Raw genomic sequence first — 19,299 nt, 5'->3', positions numbered from 1 at the left:
AGAATTAAGAAAATGTCTCAGAATCCAAAGCTGATTTTAAAAAAAATAAAGAACTCAGAAAAAAAAAAAACACACAAACCTGTGAAATGTATTTTTCAGCTCTTAATGTGCAGGAATGGTCTCAAGTACTCTGAGCGGCGTGTGAATCGCCTAAGCTTTTCAGAGGTGAATTTGTCAGGATGTGTCAGTATTTTAAATGTGTATCTTCTGATGCATTTCTGGACATTACATCATTGGACATTGGTCTTAACAGGACATAGGTCTTAAGACCTGTGGTTACTAATACTGAGAAACTGGAAATAACCGAATCTTAGCCTTGGTTGATCACAGGCTGTGACGCAGGAGTATGGCTTGATGTTGTGTTGGTAAATGATGACAATGTAGCAGTGGTACGAACGAGGGCCATGACATCCATGAGGGGTTGGGGTAAATAAACTCCTTCATTAACCCATCTGAATACTATTCAGCAAATGGTGTTTGGTGTATATTCATATTTGTTGATAGGAAAGACCTCTACATGTGATTTTAAATGAATGTATGGGATAAAAATTAAATTGTGAAAAATATCCCATGTTTTATGAAGTTCCACGTATGTTTACATGCATATATAGGGGCACACGTGAATGCATGTATGTGTATACACAGCTGCACCTTTATAGACGTGTGACTGTGGTGCATCTCCACATGTATGCATTTAAAAGTTTGGAATGAGTCAGACCAAAATGTCAATAGTGTTTCTCTTCAGGAAGATTACGACACGTAGAATAGAAAGCAAAGTAACAAGATAGTTTATTACCCCTTTTTTCTGATATTTTTATTTTTCACTGAGATGGATATTATATTTTCCACAATCTTAGTAAGCAAAATGATAAAGACAGGTGATTTTATATGTGGGATAAAAATACATTTGAAATTTTACATTGAAAATAAGATTTTACTGAACAAGCAAGCAAGTTCAAAGATGATTAAATTTCTCCTTCACAAATGAAAATAAAAATAGACGAGTTTAAAATTAATTACCCTGGCTGTGTAACTAGAATTAAAGACAAAATTCATTGAAAGTTTACCTGAATGAGACCCAGAGAGTGAACTGAGAAGTCTGGCCTGAGGGTGCGTTCCATCAAACAGTTCTGTCAAGTCATTCAGTGCTGTCTGGAAATAGGCAAACTGCCCAAATACCACTGAAAACAGAGGGGGTGGGTCGGCACAAAATGCTTTCTTAAAATGAAAGAAATGAAAATGGTGATCATACTGTTTATTGATACCTCCCAAATATCATGATCCTAAGAATCCTGTAAAAAAAATTAGCTTATTTTCTCTGCTTTCTAAAAGTTTTCTGTTGCTTAAACAATTTTATTTTGCTTCTTGATCTTTCGGTACTTAATAAAAGGAATAAAATTACTGTTCCATGTACAGTTTGAACATTAAATGAAGACTGTTTTTTTCTTATAATACTATGTTAGGATAGTAGAAGAATAACCATAAGGTGGTCCTATTTCTTTAAGAGTAATTAATGACATTTTATTCAGTGAACAGTAGGTATGGAATCAAGATACCCATTGGTTTTTAAAGCATGCAATTAGTTGGGAATTTAAAATTCTTCACCTATGATTATGACAGTGCCAAATTCATATGAACTCACTACAATTTATACACGATTCAGCAACATATTATAGCAATTTCTGACTTGTTTTACTCTACAGTTTATATATCTTACAGGTTATGTAAATTTCAAGAACACACTTCCTCCAAGTAAAACATTGCAAGTATTTTACTACTTCAAATTTAATCATTTTTATATTCAAATGGATAACATACAGGGCCTTTACAGTATTTAGAAAAACTTGTGATTTAGTCTCCATTTACAAGCAACGATCAACAATTATCTATGTGAAAGGTTTAAACTCAAATCATTCTAAATCATTCTGAACAAGAAATGGAGGTGTGTGGATCAGTTATACATGAAAGAATTAATCTATGTGTTGGCAAAATGGAGGAAAATCTAACTATAGCAGCTGGTGTGTATTTATATTTTATTACATTATATCATATCATATATGTGGCATATATTCTATTACATATATGTATTACATACAGTGCACATATACATGCATGTATAATATATTACACATATATGTAAGAGAATATGTACATATATATATATATATATATATATATATATATATATATAGTACTTTACGATTTTATAATCTCCTAGAGAAGCACAATTAAAGGAAGCATGTGAGCAAGGTGAATTTCCCAGTGGCTGAAGTGCTCTGAACACAGGCGCTAGAAAGAGGGACAGAACTTTCTTCTGGATCCCATGAGGGAGGCTCCTGTGTGCACAGCCCTCCCTTCACTGTCCCCCCACCTCAACATTCAGTCTTCATCTTGCTTGAGTCTCGTTTGTAGGAGAAAAGTGAATCTCACACACGTAATTCCTACCTTCTTTTCAAGAAATGCTTAGAAAGCATAAGCTTTATAGTGGACACTAAGAATGAAGGGCCGATCAAGATAGAAACTTTGTCCCAGGAACATCACATGCTAAGGTCTGCGGTAGTTGCCACAACAAATACAGAGGCAGAGTGTGGGTGTCAGGAAGGAAGAAGGGCCTGAACAGCAGACGGCTGCCAAGGGCCACAGCTGGTCAAGGAAGGCTGTTCCTGCAGCTGGAAGACAGGGGATGAGAAAGTGCAGGCGAAGGGCGTGGGCGGTGTAGGGAGGGAGGGGTGGTTTCCAGCTGTGGAGACAATGGTGTTTCATGGGGGAGAGAGCATTCCAGCTTCAGCCTTAACAAATGGGAAAGGAAACCCTTTTTGTGTAAGAATGGGACACAGGGGTTACTTCAGCAAGCGAACAAAAGGAGCAGTATTTGGCAGGTGAACGTCTGCTTTGCTAACACTCAGTGGATAAAGGGGGCAGGGGAGGGATGGGGGGAGGGGGGGGGCGGGGGAGCAAGGCCACACAGCCTGAGACTTCAGAGCCCCGAAGGCCAGGAAACGCATGGATTTTGCTCTGGGGAGGAGAGGAATGAGTGAAAACGTTTATCAAGGTGTTTTCATGATCAGATTTTTGTTTTAGAAAGGATACTCTGGTGACACTTTTGGATGAAAATAGGGAGGAAATTAGGATAACTGATGACCTGTCTTCCATGACACTTCCCATTGGGAACTTGTGTAAGAAGCCCCTTCCCACAATAGGGACAGTCACCCCATCCCATAATATTTGCTGGGCATCTCAGGCACCCAAACAGTATTTTACTCATCTTAGCACTTATCACAATCATTGAATTAATTGTTAACTGGTCGATTCACTTCTCAGAAAAGAGTAAGGAAGAGGGGAAAAAGATAACAGATAAGGTAGTATAGGTTTTTACTAAGGATCCTTTATAACTATTCTATTCCAGACTAAAGTTTTCTGCCCAGATAGATTATGATAAATTTATGCCATTAAACCTTTCATATTGGGAAATTATTATCAATATTTAGGAGTATAACTTTTTTCTGCTGAAAAGTCATAATTGTGTTGTGACAACTCAATAAAATTTTATAATGAACTAAAATCATAAACTCTGGCTGCTACATTCTATTGTGATCATTATATTTTGTCAAGTATCCATGAATAAAAATAAAAGGAATATTCATGGGAAAGTAACTGGAGGAATGTTGTTGGGAATTTAGGTGAAAAAATGTATTAACTGAGGCTAAATAAGGGACTTTAGAGGCATTGGTCCAGCATAAAGAGTGAAAGTCTAGGACTTATTCTAAGTTTTACTGTCCATTTTTTTATAACAAAATAAATATTTTGAAGCTCAGTCTCTCAGTTTTTAAATGAGATTGATATTTTCCATTTGCTCATAAGGTGGACCCACTCTCTGCCTTTTGGGAAGCTGGTCCCTCTGCCTCTGCCTTGGTTTCCGTGTTCACATCCATCACTCTCCAAGTCCCAGGCACATGCTCTTCTTATCATGGCAAGATGATACAAGGAAAGCCTTGCCTGAAAACTCAACCATCCTTGAGAACTGGGGGAAAGCAGAAGCTAAACGATTTGGCTTAAGAGACTAAGCAAGTTGCATCGCACAGTTCATGAAGAGCCCGTGATCTAAAATAGCAAATGCTGAAATAAGTGCTTGGGGGGAGCTTTTCATTTGATTTTAAGAAGGCTGTGACTAATATAATAGAAGTTTGTAGAAATCATTTGTCTCCCATATGCAAGTTTCTTAAGCAGAAATTAACTTTCTTGTCATATAATTGTATTTTTAAAATGTTTTCCCTCAAACAGAATCTAACCTTAGAATTTTTATCTGTTTTATTTCTATGAGTGGATGGCTGCTATTTTGAGTATATAGAAAAAAACCTTGACTATGTTGGGTTCTAAATTTTACTGTTGGGAAAAAGGAACTATTCCATAAAATTATAAAAGCTACTATCTGGTTGACTCCAGGAAAGAATCTAACACAAAAATATTTTCCTGGTCAAGAGTGAGAGGGAAGAATTGGGGATCCGGTGTTGAGTAAACCACCAGGAAACCACCAGAGAAGGATCTTCTAGAAATGAAGCCATCCCAGAAAACTGGCTCAGGTTGGAAGCAAAGTTTAGGAGGGAAACCAGGATGCCAAGTTTGGAGGGGTCAGATAGGACTCTGCCTGCTTTTACATCTCCTGTCACTCAAAGGTGTGTTCACTGATCCAGTGATTTCCAGCATAATCAATAACCAAATATATGTGCCAATACCCCACAGGCTGATCAGTGTTCCCCTGGCTCACATGTGAGGCTGCAATCCTCCTCTACACACTAAACAACCAAAGGAGAAATGCTTTTTTCTAACAAATATAAGAACAAAGGCACATTTATTCTCTCTGATTATTCTGGATCAGAATCCTAGAAGGAAACTGAAGAATTTTATATCACACTGATAAAAGAATTGTAGTGGATCTTGTATAAGACATGTTTGGAAAACCTGTTACTTTAAGTCATCTTCTTTTATATTATTTTATTATACCAAGAGCTGGGATATTTGTTTATAAAATCATGGAAATATTAACACCGAAAGAGATATGACGGTGAATTAAAAATAAGAAGAAAATCTTACCAAATTCCTTTGGTACCGTTATGGAATAGAGGCAGATCTGACCAGCTGTATAATTGTGAGGGTAGTTGGGTGACAAGACCACCCCTTCTGATCCAGTGTACTGGCCTCCACAGGGGGCTGAAACAGACCAACGGAGAATTACATGCTATGCGTAACCACATGGCAAGTGACAAGTGACAAGTGACCTAAAAATGAAAGCACTGAACAAATAAGCATGATTATTCAAAAACTTAACAAAATATCACAGTTAAAATCTGATCTTACATTGCTATCAAAAGTAAAATAAAAAGAAAAACAAAGACTGACCAGGTGAGAATAAAAGTAATTCAACTTAAGAGGAAGATCTAATATTATTTTTAAGGACGTTCTCAGACATGCTAAAACAATGATGAAAACAGTTGTCATGATAATAAAAACAGGTCCGATAAAGAAAAATTCTTAAGTTATCAATACGTCAAAAGCCTACCAGAACTTTCTGGTTGATATCAACCATCATATTAACTTAAGAGATACAAAGATTATTTCAGTTTTCTATTGTCTTTATATTACTGTGGGACTAAAAAAAAGTAATGTTTACTTTTAGTTCTTTTTGTGTTTTCATCGTAGATTCAGCTCAAGAGTGACATGTATAGTTATTAGTGGGTGTGGGGTCTCTTCCTATAAGTTCCATTGAAAGCTGAAGGAACCCAAAACTACAAAGTCAGGGCAGGTACATTGATGAGGTGTTATATGAACAGTTCAGAGAGAGAGCGAGTGTGTGTGTGTGTTTATTTTCCCTCTGATCATCTTGTTACTCTCAGCATTGCTCTTGCTGAGAAAATAGAAAAATACTGTAGCTTGGATATTCAAAATACTATTGTTAAACATCTTAAAATAGACTTTCAACTAAATCCCAGTTTCGGGATTAAATTGCAAATACTTCAATTCCTCATATTTTTACTTAAAAAGAGGCCCACGTCTGCTCAACTGCTTAGGACACTATTTATCCACTGAAGTGACACCAACTGCACCTCAGTTGTGCCCTTTGTGGCCTGACTGCATGCCTTCTTATCCTAGATACACCTTCTCTGATCTGAATTCAGAATTATTTTTCAGTATTTCAGAAAGTTTATATTTCTATAGCTTACTTCTTCTTAATGTGACAGTTTTCAAGCATTAAAAAGGACAGAAATCAGGGATAACGTGTCAAATCTTTTGAATGTTAAGTAGCACATTGTTAAGTCCTAATTGATGGATGGGACTTTCTCCAGGATTAATGAAGCTGCGCAGAATGCTGATGCTAGTGTCAAAGCACCTCAATGATGACTTGGCAGGAGACTTCCCAGGTCCAGCTTTATGCACTGGAAAACTGAAGTCATACTCTAAAAGTCAAAGGAAGACCGCTTAAATACCTGACAGTTATAATCTATTTATGATCAACTAGTAGAGATTTCCCTTAACTAAGCTAAGAGCAGCCTTCATGCTGTTGTCTTAACTCATAATAATTTTATCACCCTAAAACACTTACCATGGCTTTTTAAAAAATCTTAAATAGAAAAAAATTTTTTTCACCTTTAGATAGAGGAAATTTCTGTAAGTTAAATTTCAAAGCTCAAGGTTTTCAGTGAAATGCTGGGAGCCTCATTCCACCAGTTTAGATATATCACTTAATTTTAAGAAAATTAGCCATATAAATTCAACCAGGTTATTTCAGAACTATAATTTTTCTTAAACACTCAAAAGTTCAAATTTTTAAAAATAAGTACAAATGAAGAATGGAAATCTATTTTCTTTTAGACATATAAAATTTAAGCATATCTATTAAAAAGTTTATCTATTTCAAAGTTTAAACAACAAGCATAAATGAAAAGTGGAAATAAATCTTCACTGAGCTAATATTTTGATGCCCAAATGATCAAACAGAAATCTTATCAAACAGAAATCTTATATCTACTGATATATTTGTTCAAGTATAACTACAAAAATTTATTTTGTTAATGGGTAGGATGAAAGATCATTACTTTATGATAACAGAAAACACTAAAAAATAAAAAGGATAAAATGAAAGAAAACAAACATGGCATTTTAGGTCCTCTGCTACCTTGATAAACTGTGCTATGCTTATACATTTTTGCCCAGATTTAAAGATAAGCACGCAAACTGCATAACATACTACAAACAAAACCAAACATTTGTGAAACTGAGAAAAATATGTAGAGAATTTTCATTTAATTCTTAACAATTACTCTGTCCATGTTGCTGTGTTAACCTGAGAAACAGGCATGGTCTTTCTCATGTTAGAAATTCTTTTATATTAATGTGATAAGAGAAGGAAAACAAATATGCTGTTACTCTTTGGTAATTAATGTATTAAACAGATCATTTCCTAAATGAAAAAAGATTTGCAACAGTATTCATTGCAGATGGTAACAAGAAACTGACTCATCCATTTGGTTAATTGGAGTATATGTCTCATATATAAAGGCAACAAAATACAATCAAATTTGAATGTAAACCAAAAACAACATAAGTAAATAAAAGCCATTCTGACCCATGAAAGAGACTCCAGGCTGTTTCCATTTCTGTTCTAATTCAACAGGAAACCTCAATGAACAAAAAAATGTAGGCAATAGAAAGAAAAACTATATCATGAATTTAAAACAAACTAGCCCAAAACACATCCCTTAATATATGAACTATCAAAATGTTTAAAATATAACAACATTCGCTTAGTTTAACTGGTGATCTGAGTGACCCACAGGCATTAATTCAGCACAAAAGGTGCTGTTCTCCTTGAGATATCCAAAATAAACTACGGGAGAGGACATTTCTGTTTAATGATTTGGAATTTTTAGTTTTATTTAAATTGAAATAAATAACTTAAGGAAAAACCAGTGTTGTATGTTTTATGCACATAAATGTGATGACTGGTTAACAGAAACTATGCTTGAGTTCACGGGTCTTCAGATACGGAAAAAAATCTCTAATTTAAAATTAGATTATTTATCTGTTGCCTAAATGTGACCTCATTTTTCTCATTTAGCCTATGGCTAAAGAATTTATCATCATCCCCCATAAGTTCAAAGTATGTTTGAATTTAATACAGTGTGCACTTTTAAGGATGCCATTTTGAGGTGACTCTAGTGAACGTACGAGGACACTCTTCTAACCCCCAGAGAGGAGCGCTGTGATGCCGCTGACTCAAAGCTTACTGTAACGTTTACACAAACATTGAAATCATCATCTGGACGCCCCACGCAGCCACGTGGGCCCTTCACCATTCTCCCCTCACATGAACCTCCTGGAATCCGAAAAGCAGCAATAATTATTTCTCTGAGTTTATTGTTAGAGGATAAAATATGTAAGACTAGGAAGACTTCAATTTTCACTGGAAATTGTTTTGGCTATTCCGATTTATTCATTTCCTCTGAAAACGTGTGTGAAGTTCCCTGTCTGCGCCAACCTTGAGTACTGCAGGGCTGGAGGACTGGGTTCCTGAACAGAAAAGCTCTCAGGGTCATAAGACAAACCCAGAAACACAGACATGCCAGAGCAACCCAGGGCATCAGGTCTGTTCGCCTGTGTTGTTTGCTCAGATTTTTCACGTACTAATTTTCTGAAATACCACTTTGGTCGGAAGTTACAAGCATCAGAGCCATCCTAAGGAAAAGATCTTTATTTCATCAGTTCAGTGTATCTAACTAAACCGGTCCTTGAGTTCATCCTAAAGTAAACTTGGAATCAATTTTTCTGTCACAAAACACAGGATTTTACTGTCTCCTTTTTAAGGTGTATCACACAGTCTGGCGTTTTGTCTGTGGAGGGTCCCACGAAGCTACCCACCAGACACAGAACCTGGAGGACAGCCCAGAAGTCTGTGTTCAGACCCCTGCTCTCAGCAACCCCCAAGGGCAACTGCAACCTGACTTCTGTCACTGTAGGATGGCACTGCCTGTTCCTGAAGGTTGACCTTACCCTCTAATAGGTGCTTTTATTAATTTAATGTACATGAGGAATTACAAACTGTTGGTATTTGTGGGGAAATGACACATCCTTATATATGTAGTATATGTATATATATGTGTATATATGTAGAGAGAGAGAGGCAGGGACAGAGAGACAGACAGAGACACAGACAGAGGGAGATACACACACACACACACAGAAAGGCAGAGACATAGAGAAAGACAGAGAGCAAGAGGGAGACAGACAGAGACAGAGACAGAAGCAGAGAGACAGAGGCCACTTAGAGACTGGTAATTCGCATCTCTCATACACAAAAACAGCAATTAGAAATGCCAAACGATCTAAGTGAGAGAAAAATATCTCCCCTTCCAGAAAGCTGTGAGAATGGCTAATCCACTGGGTAAATTAAACGACCAAGGAAGGTCAAGTTCTTATCCCGCGTTGCTCTGCGGGGTTTCCCCACCAGTGAGGAGGGGATACAGGACTGAAGTGCAAACTGTCTCCAAAATGAGAGTGCAAATTCCAGAGGGAAGTTATCCCTGAAGGAAACACCGGTTCCATACGTACCATTGCAGGAGGGCAAGACCCGGTTCCAGGCGGGTTTTCCATCCGCTCCGATCACACACGTGATGGAAGACGGGTCAGCGATCTTGTAGCCAGAGTCACACTGGTACGTGACAGTTGAGCCAAGTTTGAAGTCCGTCCCAATCCTTGTCCCATTCATTATGTTTCCAGGGTCAAAACAGGCTTCCCGTGGTTTCTCTGGGGAAGACATGAATGTAAACTCCATGATGGCAGGAATTTTATTTTATTTTTTTGTTGTCGGTTGTTTATATTTTTAGTAACTAGAACAGTGTCCAGCATATAAAATATGCTCCAAAAACTTGATTGACTAATTGACCAAGTTGTCAATTAATGTTCAAGTTAATAATTATCATAGAAAAATAGAAAAAACTCCTTTCAATAAAATTATTTCTTATTTTTCAAATGACAATTCACTACAGAATTGCTGTTGAGGTTGACTTCCTGACTTTTGTACTTAATTCATGAAATCACAGCACATTTTAGGAAGAGATGGGAGAACTGGGCTTCTCAAAAGGAAACTGATTTAATTCATGTAAATTAAGAGTGATTTCTCATGCTGGTGAGATAATCGTGGAAAGAAGTTCTGATCTTTTACCACTCTCACTAAGTCAATGAAGCCACACGTAGCTGGAAAACACATTTCCTGATCCATAAGTGTCAAGCCCTGTGTCTGGGATGTAGTAATTGCTCAACACAGTTCTATTCTAATTCTAACAACTGCTCAAAGGAATTGAGGGCATGTTATGTATCAGGCACTGAGCTGGGTACACTGCATGTTTTTCATTCAAATCTTCACTCCACCTCTGCAACGTGAGGAGGATCTGTGGCCCCATTCTACATTTTGAGAATCTGAAGCTCAAGAGCGGTTAAATAACTTTCACAGAAACACACTGCAAAGATCTGTCCAGCTGTGGGGGCCACTAAAGGAGGCATTTGCTAAAAGCCTTTTTTTCCCCAGATATAAATACAAAGCTCTCTTCTTTCTTTCTCACAGTCCTGTAGCTGTGTGGGTAGTGCCACTTATGTCCTGGTAGCATTAACACTGTAAATGTCATATTTCAGCAGACCTTCCAAATGTCTCTAAATCACGTATCTACATCTCCTTCTGCTGTGTGCAATTCCATCATCTGAATTGCTTTCTGTTTGTGCTTGTCAACATCCTTCCCTCCATCAGCAAAGCCCCTTGTAACGTCAAAAGGCTCTGAATTGAATTTTACAGATCTTCAAGGGATCAACATAGATGTTATACTGAAATGTTTTTCTTCATGTTTTTGGCCTAAAGTTAAGAAAATGCTATTTGTCATGAATGTGCTATTCATGAATGGGGTTATTAATATCAATATAGGCTCAAGGATAACTTGAATGGATAAAATAAATATGTTTCAGTTCTTTCTATTTGGGTTGACAATCTTTGCCCCAGGGCTAAGCAAACACATAAAAAATCTCTGGAAAGTATAAATGGAAGCCTGCATTTTACCTTTTTGGGGGTTGTGATCAATGTGGATTATGTTCCTTTTTAAGCATTTTCCCTTCCTGAGTGTCTACTTATGGCCAATGAGTAAATCCACACAGTAGTGTTAGGAAGAAGATGCTCCTGGGAGATTGTGGCAGGTGAGCCAGTAAAGAGTAAAAATGCAATGGGCTCTGAAAACTACATCCTACATCCTCTTAGGAATGGATAACAAACAGTGGAAGAGGGAAAAGCACAAACTTTGTGACGTCCTGCAGGACAGAGAAGAGGCCTGTTTAACTGTATTTATTCAATATCTCTCATTATATTTTTAATGACCTATGTGTCAACATCAGCCAAGCAGAGATCTCTCTGGCAACTGTTGGCCTAATTATTATAACCAGCTATTAGAATATTTTATTTACATACTTTGGTTAAAGTGCAACATAAATATATAAACATTACACTATCACGTGTATCGGACATGCTATATTACCATATATATCATATATCATCCATCATATATTACCATATGTATCATATACCATCTATAATATATATTATCATACATCATATGTATCATATGCCATGTATAATATATTAATTATCATATATATCATGAATATATTATATCATATATATCAATTGTGGAAACCCCTCCAGGTCCTCTATTTTTGCTCTGGTTAGAGACTCACAGCAATAGTTGTGTACTGTGCTGGGACCAACACTCTCTAAACACTTTACTGAAAACCAATTTGGATATTTCAAGGAGTAGGGGACATTCTGATAATTCTTTAACGCTGCCTTAGATCGTTTATTTTAAGCAAATAAGGGACGAATAAATAAAACTGTGGGCATGAGAACAGTCCTTCCATCGGATGTCGTTTACTCTGTCATCCAACAGAATGTATCGAGCGTCTAATAAATACAAGCACTGGTCTAGGGCATATACTTTTCTCCTATAAAATGATGGAGAAAGGGCTTCCCTGGTGGCACAGAGGTTAAGAATCCGCCTGCCAATGCAGGGGACATGGGTTCGAGCCCTGGTCCGGGAAGATCCCACATGCTGCAGAGCAACTAAGCCCATGTGCCACAACTACTGAGCCTGTGCTCTAGAGCCTGCGAGCCACAAATACTGAGCCCACGAGCCAGAACTATTGAAGCCCGTGCGCCTAGAACCCATGCTCTGCAACGAGAAGCCACCGCAGTGAGAAGCCTACGAACTGCAATGAAGAGTAGCCCCTGCTCGCCACAACTAGAGAAAGCCTGTGCACAGCAACGAAGACCCAACACAGCCAAAAATAAAAAATAAAATAACTAAAATTATATTTAAAAAAATGATGGAGAAAAAAATACATGCCTGTTGCCTGGTCAGCCTTTTTAATCACTTTTTGTTATGTGTCTGTTGGTTTAGTGTACTGTTTGGTTAAATACCACTCCCACGATTTTCTGCTCTGTGTTGCAAATTGAGATCTCTGATGGCCAGTTTTTCTTCATTTCTCCAAATGCACTGCATCGAAGCTTTTACTTGCATTTACTCAGTTGTCAGTTCAGGATGTTTGGTGATAACTCATGGCACGCTTTTTGCTTACAAGTTGTCACATTTCCCAATGAGATGACTTCATTACATGGTGTGCTCTGACCTGGTTCCTGTTGGTTCCGCTTATGGACGCCTCCCAGAACGCCTGTGCCAAAGCTGCCGGGCCCCTGGGGTCACTCGGCAGGACTGCCCCGTGGCTCCTTCTGGTCAAGCCCAAGAGCTGGGTCTGCTCCCTGCTTCCCTCACCATATGGGGCCTTGTACTTGCTGGATGCTGTTTCATTGCTGTGTCCTTCCTTGTTTTCTGATGATTTTTTTTCACAGGCTCCACTGGAGAACTTTTAAAGCGTGAGAGCTCTAGCACCCATTTAGAAGGCTCTGCTGGTCCCCAAAGAACCAGACCAAAGAGGCATCCCTGTACCCCTATCATGAGGGACACAAGTTCTACTGCATTTACTCACTCATCTGCAGATTCTCTTACCCTAGGATGCCCTGGGGAATACAAGGTGATGACAGATGTACAGTCTTTTTTTTTTTCATTGAAGTATAATTGATTTACAATATTATATTAGTCACAGTTGTACAGCATAGTGATTTAGTATTTTTAAAGATTATACTCCATTATAAGTTATTACAAGATAATGGCTGTAATTTCCTGTGCTGTAGAAAATATCCTTGTTATCTATTTTATACATAGTAGTTTGTATCAGTTAATCCCATACCCCTAATTTGTCCCTCTCCCCCTTCCTTCTCCCTTTCGGTAACTATAAGTTTGTTTTCTATAAGTTTGTCTGTGAGTCTGTTTTTGTTTTGCATATACATTCACTTGCATTATTTTTAGATTCCACATACAAGTGATATTATACAATATCTGTCTTTCACTGTCTGACTTATTTCACTAAGTATAATTTTTCTAGGTCCGTTCATGTTTCTGCAAATGGCAGAATTTAATTCTTTTTTATGGTTGAGTAGTAGTCCATTGCTGGCTCATATGGCAACTCTAGTTTTAGTTTTTTGAGGACCCTCCATACTGTTCTCCATAGTGGCTGCACCAATTTACATTCCCAGCAACAGTGTAGGAGGGTTCCCTTTTCTCTACACCCTCACCAACATTTGTTATTTGTAGACTTTTTCATGATGGCCATTCTGACCAGAGTGACATTATACCTCATTGTTGTTTGGATTTGCATTTCTCTAACAATTAACAGTGCTGAAAATCTTCTCATGTGCCTGTTAGACATCTGTATGTCTTTCTTTTTGGGAAAATGTCTCTTCAGGTCTTCTGTCCATTTTTTATTGCATTGTTTGCTTTCTTGGTATTGAGTTGTATGAGCTGTTTATATATTTTAGATATTAACCCCATGTTGGTCTCATCATTTGCAAATATTCTCTCCCATTCCTTACAGTTTTATATTTAGATGAAACGTGTGATTTTTTTACTCATTACAGAATGGGCGTTGTCATGGTGACATGCACTTCAATGAGTTCTTATTAATACAGAAACTGTCTAATGATATGGCAAATACTTAAAAGTACTGCTGTTAATTATTCGTGAACATTAATGGATCCCATCCAAAAAGCACAGCAACTCCTTCAATTGCTGAATTGTTTAAATTTTTTTAAATTGTATATTGTACTAAAGATCAGTAAATTTTTAGATTTCGGTGTTTTTGAGGAAGCAGGTTAATTTCCTACTTAAAAACAATATCAAGAAATACAAGTCCATTAAAGGGTTAACACAGATGAAACATACCCTATATTTTATTTTATAATTCTAGTAACTAATAACTAACTCAAAAGTTTAAATAAATGTATATATTTTCATTTTTTATAAAGCACTCACTACTGTCAATTAATATTTTGATAAATCCTTTTCTCTGATTCTTTGTAATATACCCCGTGTTTTCCTTGTTCACATGAGAAACAGATTTGAAAATATATATATATATATATATATATATATATATATATATATATATTTTTTTTTTTTTTTTTTTTTTAGGTACGTGGGCCTCTCACTGTTGTGGCTTCTCCCGTTGCAGAGCACAGGCTCCCGACGCACAGGCTCAGAGGCCATGGCTCACGGGCCCAGCCGCTCCGCGGCATGTGGGATCTTCCCGGACTGGGGCACGAACCCGCGTCCCCTGCATCGGCAGGTGGACTCTCAACCACTGCACCACCAGGGAAGCCCTGAAAAATATATATATTTATTTTCATGAACCCAACAGCAAAATGCTTAGGTTGGGGTGATCTTTGTGAGTCTGTTTGTTTTCTCTGGATGCTAGTGACAGGGGGTGGTGGATCCCAAAGAAGTGGGAGTCACTCATGAGGTGACCAAAGAAGAAAGCGCTGACCAGGATCAGTGCTTGCTCCCCATCAAACCAACCACCACGGGTGGTCAGGACAGGGAATGGCAATCGATATTTTACATCTTGAAAAATACTGAGATAAAACTAAGCTATTTATCAGGAATTCCTTGGCAGTCCAGTGGTTAGGACTCCACGCTTTCACTGTTGAGGGCTCGGATTCATTTCTTGGTTGGGGACCTAAGATCCTGCAAGCCAAAAAAACCCCGAAAACAACAACAAAAAAACCCCAAAAAACAAAAACCAAACTAAGCTATTTATGTACTTAAATTGAGTCATCCTGAAGAAACAAATTAAGATAGTAAAACACATATTAAAATAATTCTTAAATACTCAAATTATTTATTGCACAAATCATAATTTATCTTTAAATGGCTATGAATTTGGAAAAAGAAATCTCCCTCCCCCCTTTTCTTTTCTTTCAGCTAAGGTAGAAATGCGTGTTGGAAATTTCTTCTCCACTGGCGAGATCGACCCTGTTCCCCAGATGATTGAGAGAGATGTCAGAATTTATGCATTGAACAGATAGGCAAGAGTTTATAAATAAATGTTTATGATTAAAGAAATCTCAATACAAGTCACTTTCCTCACAAGTTAAGCTGGTCACAGTACCTTTAAATTCAATGGCGAACCCCGACAAGCCCACAGAAGCATCACTTCGAAATGCCAGAAAGAGACTATTTCCACTACTCTCAATTCTTTCTGGGGCTTGAGAGCCCTGGAAACTTCCAATGAGAGGGCTGTTGGAATCCTCTCCTTCATAGATATGTAGGAAATCATAGCTGGGCTCCATGTTGAAACTAAAAGGAAAGAATATTAATTAGATTATGCACCTAATATATGTGTCTCTTATCTTCCAGACTATAAAGTCTCTGAGAGCACACAGTGATTTTATTTGCCTTTGTAAAATAATTTTTAAAAATTAGGACAATCCAAAAGTTAAATATAATAATAATCAAAATGGCAATAAATAACAATTATAACAAATACTATTAGTATTTTATACAATCACCAACATCTTCAATACAGTATGATTTTGAAATAATCTGAAAGAAAATGAACCCTTATAATATAGATATAGTATGTCTTCCCTATAACCATGATATTTCTAATGAAATGCAGTTTGAAAGAATAGGGTTCAGAAGGGATGCATTCCCACTGGTATTTGATTTTTATGTGAATATTTTTAGTTTTAATAACATATATCCTTGATGTTACTGACAATTCTTAAAGTTAAAAAATACTTTTGTTTGAGTTTACTTTTAAAATTGTAATTGCTTCCATTTGCTTAGATAATTTGGCCAATAATAGCAGTCCCTACAGTGGTACAAAGTATGGAAGTCAACTGTTTCACATCATTTCACCTTGACTGGATATTCCAATTTTCTCTTCCCCTCTCCCTCCTGCTCTTTCCCACTCTCTCTACTTCTCTTTCTGTCTCTGTCTCTCCTTATGTAAATACCCTAATAATTTCCAAAGTCTAACAATTAACGCCCAAAGCTCTCAAGTGGGATGCAGCTTTAAATGTCTCTGCCATTTATGATGAGAAGGATGATGATAGTCTGGGAACTTTAAAAATATACCTCCTCTCAAGTGACAGACTGAACTTCGTTTACACGTCCAAGATCTCAGTGGGATCAGAATAAACAAACACACTAGACAGAGGTATTGACGTAATCCATTCTGACTTGCCCTCCTATGTCCCTTCATCTCTAAATCAGGGCATTTGGGGTCTTTAACGTGGACCGATCCACGCGGCTTCCACTCTCTTTCCTTTCCCTTGACAGCATATTTGTATACAGGGATGGAGAGAGCCAGAAGGTTTTATAATCACGAACATGTGCTGTTGTTTAAGTGACTTTAGTTTATCTGGATATTCAAGGGATAAAATGTGAACCCAAGGTCTTTCCAGAAGCTGCCCACTGCATTCTGAAGGATGTGGCACGGGGGACCACCAAGGACCCGACGTTAGTATGACATCTGGACCTGCATCGCGCCATCCCATTTCCTGTCAAGGTGCCCTCGCTCCCATGTGAGGTCCTGAACACATTTATTCAAGGAATTTGTCAGAGGTTTCAGAGTCTGTTTATCTGACAAGTTCCCTGAAGTTGGAAATGAAGAAAAAGTAAAAGACTTGAGTGACTAAAGAGTGAGAAAAGAGGCCAAGAGGAACTGCATCAACCAAACAGAATTTGGTTGGAATAACAATTTTTTTGGAATAGTTTGCAAGGATGTTATTAGACTCCGGTCATGCTGTACCCCTGATAATTGGCATAACTAATTATTACGACAGATTATTTTTGAACATGGAAGTACGGTCAGGCACAAACAAACATATTCTAACTACCCTCTCCTTTTGGATGTGCTGTCACACACACATAGAAGTCTGAAGTGATATTTACAATTAATGACAGTCCCTTTGGTTAAACCCTGTCTTATTTCTACCTATACCAGATGCACAGATCTACAAGCCCCAATAATAGGCCAAAGTCTGGCCATGCTTTTAAACCAAATTTAATTTGAGTTCCAATGTGTGAGTCGCATCAGCCCCACAGTCTATAGAAGCCTATGATAAAACACTCCTCCCTGAAGACCCCTCAAGTACCAGGGTGAGCCTTGAAGCTCATATGTGCTCCAGGTCATGTCATTCTTTGCCTTCCCTGTTAGTAATGCCGGGCTCCCCTTCCCTCTCCACACCTGACTGCAGTCACACTCTTTAAACAGTGCATCCTGGGAAGGCTGTATCAACACCAGCTTCTTTGACTGGGTCCTTGAGCATCCTTGTTCCCATCTGGTACTTCTGGCTTCCTCCTTCTTTCTACTAAGTAGATCTAGGAGCTGAGGTCCCAGGAAAACTCCCACCTGAGCACACACAAGTTGTCCATTCCATAGAACATGTCACAGGTATGTGATTTTCTGTGACACCGGGTCAGCTAATGATTCCAAACTCTTAGAGTCGGAAGAAAACTTGAAGATTTTCTAGGTCAACCTTCTTCCAGGGAAGTGCACAAAATTAAGTGAGAAAACTTCTTGTGTAAAACTGCCTTATATATTATATACTATTATGAATTGCACTTTGGGAACCTTGATAATGAGTCACCGTGACCCAAGGGAAGGTAGGAAACTCCTACAAAAAGGTTCTGTGTTCTCTAAAAGGCTTTAATTGTTAACTTACTTTTAATCTCCCGGTAGCAGAGGTGTCTCCTGGTTTTAAGGAAGGCGCTACTAGAATTTAGCATTAACAAAACCCATAAAGATATTCAAAAATATAACCAGCAAATGTTCACAGCTTTTGTATAATAGCTGAGTGGCATAATAAGGTATTCATCATTTGGTAAATTTATAGCAACTTGAGTAAATTCAGGAAATGATGGCTTATTAAACTACTTAAAATTCAGAATCACAGAGGTTTAAAATTATACTGACTCATATCTCATCAGGAGGAGAAAGTGAAGGAATATAAGCAAAACCAGGCCTGAAATATTGATGCAAACATCTCAAGAAAAGAAACTTGTTCAATTGACAGATAAATAAATCTAATCAGACCACTTTGCCTTGGGGAGCTAAGAGACCAATAGGACAGTATATAGAACCACTTCTCTTTTAAAATACCACTTCAAAAATCAAAATGTGAATTTGAAAAAGATCATGGGATTTAGAAAAATTCAATTATTTATACCATATATTTATAATGTGAGAGTTTATTTATACCATATATTTATACCATATATTTATTTATACCATATATTTATAATGTGAGAGTTCTATGGAATTTATATTTATAATATAATCATATTATATTATGATTTGAACTTTTACCATTTAGTGTAGCAGAAAGAAGTTAGCATTGTTTTTTTAAAGAACTAATGTTTATTAAATCAGACTTTACAGTAATAAAATTTGGGGAATTTTTGTTTTCAGAGTTCTACCAAGTCTTGACTATCTTAATGATAATAACAATACTACCTTTGGGAATGGCAGACAGGATGTACTATGGAAATGAATTAGCACTCATGCATTAAGAGAAATATAATACATCAATGAGAAATTATACTAAGTATATCTATATCACTTTATTATCGCTTTTCTTTGAAAATTCTGTAAATTAAGCCCTCTCATGTGGAACACACTGTGTGCAAGATAGTATTTAAAAGCAATTCTTGCCACATCATGTGTATTCTAATGCAAGTAGAATGCTGAAAAGCAAAATAATCTATTTCCATTTTTGTCATGCAGCTTGATGTAGTACCTGTTAGACACAAGACCTCACGCTTTGCTAGATGTAAAACTGAAGACCCCTGAAGGGATAAATGAAGTAATCTT

The 19,299-nt window shown here is 37.3% G+C and overlaps 1 protein-coding gene across 2 annotated transcripts in view; it reads right to left on the bottom strand.

The window, feature by feature from the left end:
* Positions 1–19,299, bottom strand: part of CSMD1 (CUB and Sushi multiple domains 1) — a 1,403,311-nt gene that overhangs the window by 184,860 nt on the left and 1,199,152 nt on the right. For both annotated transcript variants that reach the window (XM_033848938.2, XM_073798556.1), the window contains exons 28-31: positions 15,589–15,776; positions 9,604–9,798; positions 5,092–5,208; positions 1,068–1,181 (exon numbers count right to left, since the gene is read on the bottom strand). In XM_033848938.2, the coding sequence (XP_033704829.2) occupies positions 1,068–1,181; positions 5,092–5,208; positions 9,604–9,798; positions 15,589–15,776 (614 nt within the window). The remainder of the gene's footprint in view (positions 1–1,067; positions 1,182–5,091; positions 5,209–9,603; positions 9,799–15,588; positions 15,777–19,299) is intronic.

This window comes from Tursiops truncatus, chromosome 21 (genome assembly GCF_011762595.2).
Source record: "Tursiops truncatus isolate mTurTru1 chromosome 21, mTurTru1.mat.Y, whole genome shotgun sequence".
Taxonomy (NCBI): Eukaryota; Metazoa; Chordata; class Mammalia; order Artiodactyla; family Delphinidae; genus Tursiops; species Tursiops truncatus.
This window is presented reverse-complemented; position numbering and strand designations above follow the sequence as displayed.